This window comes from Manacus candei, unplaced genomic scaffold (genome assembly GCF_025592945.1).
Source record: "Manacus candei isolate 608988 ecotype Guabito, Panama unplaced genomic scaffold, ASM2559294v1 h1tg000119l, whole genome shotgun sequence".
In the NCBI taxonomy this organism is placed as follows: Eukaryota; Metazoa; Chordata; class Aves; order Passeriformes; family Pipridae; genus Manacus; species Manacus candei.
This window is the reverse complement of record NW_026138167.1, coordinates 4,775,100-4,782,898: the sequence shown is the minus strand read 5'-3', so window position 1 is coordinate 4,782,898 and position 7,799 is coordinate 4,775,100. Positions and strand designations below refer to the sequence as shown.

General features: G+C 52.7%; 1 protein-coding gene across 2 annotated transcripts; it reads right to left on the bottom strand.

Moving 5' to 3' along the window:
* Positions 1-1,751: 1,751 nt before the first annotated feature.
* On the bottom strand, positions 1,752-7,781 carry UBL7 (ubiquitin like 7). 2 transcript variants are annotated; one of them, XM_051770411.1, is made up of 12 exons: positions 7,724-7,781; positions 7,237-7,459; positions 6,581-6,700; positions 5,922-6,004; positions 5,716-5,800; positions 5,018-5,075; positions 4,414-4,547; positions 3,826-3,875; positions 2,992-3,159; positions 2,628-2,750; positions 2,122-2,275; positions 1,752-1,947 (listed from the first exon to the last, which is right to left on the bottom strand). In XM_051770411.1, exons 2-11 carry the CDS (start codon positions 7,418-7,420, stop codon positions 2,138-2,140), a joined length of 1,143 nt encoding a protein of 380 aa, XP_051626371.1. In that variant the 5' UTR covers positions 7,421-7,459; positions 7,724-7,781; the 3' UTR covers positions 1,752-1,947; positions 2,122-2,137. The 2 variants fall into 2 exon arrangements, with proteins under 2 accessions (XP_051626371.1, XP_051626372.1); XM_051770412.1 differs by lacking the exon at positions 7,724-7,781 and adding an exon at positions 7,658-7,714.
* Between the last annotated feature and the right edge of the window lie 18 nt (positions 7,782-7,799).

Here is a 7,799-nt window from a genome sequence, read left to right as displayed (position 1 = left end):
CCATGCCCTTGTAAAGCCTCATAAGGATCACCTTCATCTCCCAGCATCACTTCCATCTCCCAGCTGGTAGCAGGAGCTACTCAGCCTCTGGAGCAGGTGGGGAGGCAGCGCTCACCTGGCTGCTGCAGAGCCACTTTTAAGTCACTTTGAGCTTCCACCCTCCCACAAGAGCTCCTGCAGCAACGTTCCCCCTCCCTCCCCCTCCATCAGCAGCCTTGCAGGTGCCAGGCAGAGCCTCTCTTCCCATCCCTGCAGCTCTAAATTTGCCTGGTTGCTGAGCACGTCTATTCCAGGCAGCCGAAGGCAGGCGAGGCGAGGGAAGCGAAGCGCACGCAGCAGTCGCGTCGTGAGTGGCAGCGCTGCCAAGTTCTCCTCTGATACAGCCAGTTCAGGCAGGGAATGTGTTTGAGCTGCTGCTCCAAGCCAAGTAATGCCATTTGTGAAAGAAATCGGAAAAAAGTTGTTTCCATCCCAAATATCCAGGAAGTTCTCAGTTATATGGGGACATGGGGAAGCAGAAATAGCCATTACAGCAGAAAAAACTACTTGGTAACAAATGTGGATCAACAAAGGGATCAAATTTTAAGAGTGAGGTCAGGACATGAAAAAAAATACCATTTTGGGATACCAATAAACACTGAGAATTGACATAGTACAGGAAAACAAACCGGTCACTCTGGTCTCACAGCAAGCCCTGCTCGCCCCGAGCAGATCCAGGAGAGCCTGCAAATGCTTCTCAGCTTTGGGCAGGAGCATCTGTGATACGGCTAATCCGCAGTTATCCCAGGAGGATTGGGGGCTGACAGCAGGGCTTGTCTCCCCAGTGGGGAGGGGTGGGAGGATGCTCTGCATATGCTATTTCCTCCCCCAGCAAAGCCAGGAGCGAAGGCACCAGAGACAGGAACGGATTAATCAGTTTTCTTACACATAAAATCCCAGCCATCATTTAGACTGGGCTTCCAGAGTTCATACTGAGGGCAGGAACCTGGAAGGGGGTATAGTCAGGAAAGCCATTTATGTCCATCACATCTTATCTCCTACATATTGAAACATAAAAACAGTCCCTCCCTCCCAAGAGTCTTAATCCTCTAGACAGGATTAAAGCCTATCAGTCAAGAGCTACCCCGGAGAGAACAATCCCACGTTTGCTGGGTGATAGCTGAGATGGTATCAGTAAGGATCAGAGAGCTTGGAGAGGAATTAGAGGGGAGCACAGCAGCCTGAAGGTAAAGTAGGAGAGTATTTTCTGCTCTTAGCATGCACGGTGGCATTTCAGGCAAACCCGCTCCCAGTTCCCATTTTCATGCCTCGTTAATCTCAATGGTACAGTCAGAGTGATGCCAGGCCCAGCTCCATGTGTCTGGCTTCTCTCAGCTCCTACTGATTGTAATTACAGGCAAATAGATTTAATTGGCTTTCCACCCCAGGTCCTGGGCACCTTGTGGCTCCCTGGATTAGAAGACACTTTGGCAAACACTGGCTGCAGCCAGACTGGGCTGTATCAGTGTCATTTCTCCACCTCTCACTCTGGCAACGGCCTCAACCCTTGTCATTCTTTTGTTACTGTCACTTCGTGGTGGCCATGAACTCCTGGACCCTCATCCTTGTCAGCTTGCATGGGAGTGCCCTCTGCTGAAACAACAGCCTCCTACAAAGGCAAAGCTCTTCCTCCAGTTCCCTTCACGCCATTAGCATGTCGCCTCAGAGATCTGGAACACAACCCAGGACAGATCACAACTCAGACAAGCAGGCAAGGGAACACAGCCCATTTAATACAGAGAGAGCACAGAAAGGTGGACTGAGGCATATCAGGTGGGCAGGAATGAAACAACAGGCAGGACAATGTGTAGACAGACCAAAGATTGCAGAACTGAAGGGGTCACATCTCTCCAACACAAAGCCACCTCTTCCTTTCTCCGTGCTGGACAAAGTCCTGAGGTCTTGTCTCTGGAAGGCAGAAGGAGGAGGTTGGAGAGAGTATCTGAAGCTGGAGGAGGTGCCCTCAGCACGCTCAGTGCTCCCAACAGGAGAGCAAGGAGAGGGGCAGCCACTCCAGCTGGTCCATGCTGGAGAGAGGAACCCCAGTGCAAAGAATGTCACGGCTGCCTCAGTGCAACTCACCAGCCCAGCCAAAAATTTAGGGAGCCCCACCAGCAAAGATGAGCTCCAGGGCAGCCTGAATGTCCCCCCCAGTGGCCTGCAGGGCTCGGAGACTTAGTTCATCATCGTGTATTCCCATGTCTCGCAGCTGCTGGAGCTGTGGCTGCCACTGGCTCTACACACAGGAAAGAAAAGGAGTTAAGGTGGGTGTGAGAGTCCAAGCAGGGAAAAAAAAAAAAAGTCTTCTCCACAGCCCACTCTTCCGTGCTGCATTCTCCCTCCTCCTCTAGCTCACAACCACAATGCTAAGTGTGCAAACAGATCCTGAAAGCTCAAATTCTTCCTGCAAACTCCCCAAATCCACTATCCCACCATCCCATTTCAAACCAGTACTTTTATAGTTGTCTCTCATGCCCCCTCCAGCTTAATGTCCTGCCACAGGAGGTGGCTGGAAGAACCACCTCCATGCTGTAACAGTGGGATATGGGATTCTACGGGCTCCTGAAGGAAGAGGCTGTGACACTGACCTGCAGACTGGGCTGCCCTGAGGCCTGCAAGGCATGTTGTAAGGCCTGGCTGAACAGGTCATTGGTGATGGGTGTTCCTGACTGGACACTGGATGACATCGGGGATGTCCCAGAGGAATGACCCTAGGAGGAAATAAAGTTGTACACCAATCAGGAGAACACTCAGAGGAACCAGAGCCAGCACAGAGCAGCACCCCTCCATCCTCAACCTCATATGGAAGAGAACTCAGCCACGAGGAAACGAAGAAGCCAGGTGTCCCAGACCTGAGCCGGGCTTGCGGCTGTTGTTACCTGGGTGCCAGGGGTGGGACCGTATCCATGAGGAATTAAAGCAGCCAGGTGTCCCAGAGCTGAGCACTGTTACCTGGGTGCCAGGGGTGGGTGTGTGGGAGCTGCTCTCCGGGGTGCTGGCCAGCGCCAGCGCGGTCGCCAGCTCGCTCTGGGTGATGGGCCGGGGTCCCGCAGCCCCCGTGTAGCCCAGGGAAGCCGGGCGGGAGCTGGAAGTGCTGCTGGATGGTGTGGACCTGGTGCTCTGCACGGAGGAAAAAAAAACAAAACAAAAAACACACCTCTGATGTTGTTGTTCGTGTCTCAGTAAAACCCGGCTCACCTGTGTATTCCCACAGATCCCTTTCCTAAAACACTCAAACCTCACCAGTGTGGAACTTTTTAGAAATAAACATGACAGGGTGGGATGTGCTTTTTTCCACAAACTCAGCTATGGAAACTGGCTGTAAACCTTTTAATATGTCATTCACCAGCCTAAAACCACAGTGTTATTAGCCTGTAACAAAACAATTCATTCTGGGAAGGCACTTCTTTGGCCTAAATATCCAGTTTCTCTTAAAAAACACTTTGTCCTTTGGAGAGGAAGACTGCAGAAGGGCAGGGAGCAACATTCCCACGCTTCTCATCCATACACAGTTATCCCTGCATCCATTTGGCTATGAAGGTGTTTCCTCTGAGGACATGTGCTGTTTCATTCTTATGTTGTGTGTTCAGCACTCACGAAAATCCTCTCCTGAACAGCATCCAAGCATACCACAATCAATATGTTTGTCTCCACAATACCCTCAGGAGCCAGAGCAGCTCATGCTGTTCATCAGACAGGAAGAGTAAAGCTTTGGAGTCTCAGGGCTACAAGCTAAACCCATACTGAAAGCCCACAACAGATGTTCCACCCAAACTGACCGCTTACCTGGTGGAAATCATCTTCATCATCAGAGAGACCTTCAAAGAGAAAGCCACCTGCAACCAGGAAGGAGAATAAATGGTAGGAATTAGGTACCAGATGAGAATCCCATGGAGTTAGGAGAGAGACCTCAGCACCAAGAAGTTCATGTGCACTGGGAGACAGGTCAGGCCCATTCTCTGGGCACTGCAGAGGCCACGGTCAACACTGAGCACACACACAGGGCTGGAAGAGGCCCCGAGGACAAAGTGCCCCAGGTGAGTCTCACCCAGTCCAAAATCTATCAAACCACAGGAAGTGTTTCCAGCTCAGGAACCCAAACCTCTTGTCCTTCCAAACTGGGGGTGACTGTGTCAGTACAGTACAGATGGGGACTGCCCACCCCTGGAAGCGTCCAAGGCCAGTTTGGATGGGGTTTGGACAACCTGGTCTAGTGGAAGGTGTCCCTGCACATGGCAGGGGGGTGGAACTCAATCACCTTTAATTACCCTTCCAACCCAAACCAGTCTGTGATTCCATGATTTTACACTGGCCTGCAAATTCTGTAGCACATCATTCCTGAAGGCTCTCCATCACCTGCGTGGCTGAACGTACCTGGCATGTCCCGGTAGGAGCCAGAGGACATGGCTCGGGAGGATGTCTCCGGGGCTGGGAGCGGGGTGCTGCCAGCCACTGAGTGCAGGACAAGGACAATGGCATTCACAAGGGCAGGGTGAGCTGGGATCAGCCTGGAGAGAAACAGGGGAAGAATGAATCACGTACACAGGGAAACTAAGAAATCAGCCCTTTAAAGCTTAGGGCACAGCCATCCCCACTGGCTGCACCAACACCGCTGGTGTCCAGCACAAACACCTCCAGGCAGTTGAGTCTCCTTCTTGATCCCATGTTGGCCTTTCCATGGTTCACATCTCCCACATACTCTCATGGGAGCAACTCTGGTGTGAGCAACCAGATCCAGATCTGAACTCATGATCTGGAGACAACAATGGCCCTGGCTCCCACTACCTATCCTTTGGTTTAATCCAAATGGTACACCTCTCTTTCCTGCTGCTGAGGGAGAAGTATCCTGGCCTGAATCCTGGTGTACCCACACTGGCAGGCAGGAGCAGAGCCCTCTCTCCAGCCCCAGAGAGAAGCAGTTGATACACAGTGAGACAAAAGCACTGCTAAGTCACCGCCCCAGCTCACGTGAACTTACGTGTCCAACATGTTGGGGTCTGCAAACACTGAAAACAGATCCTTGTCCTGCAGGACTCCTGGAAGGGACCAGGAAACATGATGGGACAGGATACAAGAAACATGAGACACTCAAACAAAAGCCATTTTGTTTTTCAGGAACTGAGTCACAAGCAAACACATAAATACTCTTATTATTGTTCTCTCTCAAGCCTTTCACGTCTTCCTGGAGGGACTTTTGACTACAGCCACACATCCAAGGGATGGGGCCTTCCCAGCAGATCCCATGGGTTCTCCACCTTACAGGCAGACTCCAATCTGACCCCCAGCTCACTCCAGCCAGGCTGTGATTGCATCCCAAATTCTATCTGCCTCAGACTAGTATCATCCCGGGTCAGAACAAGCAAGCTAAATTTAATGGACATTTTGGTAACACTCTGCAGCAAGGAGAAAGCATTCATCCCTACTGTTCCCTAATCCTTCTGAAGCCAACACCCATCCCCAAACATTCCCAGTGGAGCACAACTTTGACACCTGAGCAGTCACTGACTCTTATGCTCCACAAAGGGATAAAAAAGGTCGGTTTTCCGAGACAAGGGCAACACTCCCTTCCCCTAATCAGGAATTATATCCAGATTCGGCTTTCTCTCTCCCTTCCCCCTATTAGGAATTAAACCTTTATTTGGATCCTCAGATCCTCTGGATCACATCTAGACTCACCCAAAGCAACAGGGTCACTGCTGAGGCCAGGAGTAGCTACAATGATCTGATCCAGCGACTCCTTATTTCCCAGCATTTTGAAGACCTGCCAGGGAAACCAGAGCAGACCAGCAGCATCACCCAACAAGGCTCCACTGTGGGATTCTCCTCACAGGGAGGGGACAGTCAAAAATCACCCCAAAAGCACAGGAGGAAGCCCCACTCACTGCATCTCTGTAGGCAGGGCTGCTGTGCAGAGCAGTGTGCAGAACACGGAATTCCCGGACTGCTGCCACCTTATCCACAGGCTCTGAGGAAGGGAAAACAACAGAACAAAACACAGTTCTCCCTCTGTTAGCTTTAACAGCCATTTTACATCTCACTGGGACTTCCATGATGCAATTCTTTAATATCCTTGGGTTCAGTTTATGTCTTGGTACAGTTACACAGAGTAACAACTTACTGCACTGTCAGGTAATAAAAATATACAGAAATATCTTCCTACATGTACCAAAGGAGTTCTATTAAAGACATAACAAGTCTAAACCACTCCAGTTCATTCTACAGTCAGGCAGAGCAGGAGCACACACAAGCCTGCTCATCCCTGGAGCTGAGGAACCAGCTTTGCTCCAGATTGTCTTGCAAAATTCAGGCTGTTAAGGAAGGGATAGTCCCTCTCCACACTGCATGGCTCATTCCTTAACTCTTCTGTCAGCAAGAAAATTAACACCCATTTCCTGCTGTTAGAGGTGGGGAGCTCCCAAACAAACGGATTAATTCCGCCTGGAAACCTCAGCAATGAAGCAAGAGAAGCTGTTCCTCAGTCCCTTAAAAACATACCCCAAAGAGATCCAAAGGGTAACCCCCCCCCCAGTCTGCTCCTCACCTGGTTTCTGATCAGGCTCGGGCCAGGACTTGCGCAGGACATGGACGGTGGAGCCGGACTGGATGCCATAAAAATCCAGGGTCTGGTCATCCCTCAGCTTCCGACCACAGTAGATCAGGTCTAGGGGGAGAAACACCCAAAGATGAACATCTGTGACCCCCTCAGAAAGGACTGAGGGTCTAAGTGTGACTTAGAGCTCTGGGGGTTATTGCTGCAGCTGCTCCATCTTGCCAGGGAACAACACAGGGAAGCTGTGGAGCTGAGGTTCAGGGAGAAAATCATGGAGTTGATACACAGAACGTGACTTTGCCACCTCCCCCTAGAAGAGCCAACCTCTCTCACAGTTCTCATGAGAGATCTCACCAGGACACAGAGGTGTTTGGAAGCCCAAAGACTCCTTAACGAGGGCACTGACACCACTGGAGCTCTGTGATCCCAAGAAAGTAGGGAATATTCTATCCAAACCACATGGTATCAGATTTCTGTGTGCAGCAGAGCCCCTGCAGCACACTCTGAGTCCTCACCCCGTGTTATCCGGCGGTGCTGAGCCCTCCCACCACCACCACCAGCAGGATGTTGTGTCCCAGCCGCAGCGAGGACGGGAAAAGGGTGTCCTCAAGTGGCAGGACTGCGACAGGATCCAGGCGGGCACCCACCGATGAGCTCGGGGTCCGGGATGGACTCCTGCAGCTTCCCGGTGATGAGCTGCTTGAGGTGGGAGATGCTGCACCCGCCCAGCGGGCACTCGCCCAGCTCCGTCTCCGGGAGGTGCAGGATGGATTTGGGAGCCAGCGGCTGCTCCGCCAGCTTCACGGCGATGTGCCACTCGGGCAGGGACATGGCAGCCTCTCCCTCAGCCGGACTGGGACCTGCAGAGCTCTGGAACGGGGGAAAGTGGACCCCAGTGAGACCCCCCCATCATCCAACAAACCCCTGAGACAGTCGCGGGAAGCCGTGCCAGCCCCCCCCCCCCCGCCCCCGCGGCGTAACCAGAGCCCGCCGGCCCTCAGGAGGGGTCCCAGCAGTGCCAGCCCCAGACCGACCCTCCTCAGGGGTCCCGGCCGTGCCCCCACACACCCCTCAGCTCGGGGGGTCCGGCCGTTCCCCCCCCGCCCAGGCCAGCGCTACCGCAGCTCCGCCTACCAGAACCGGAAGTGCCCGCGGGCCGCGCGGTGCGCGCTGGGAAATGGAGTCCGCGGGAACGCCCTCTGGCGGAGAC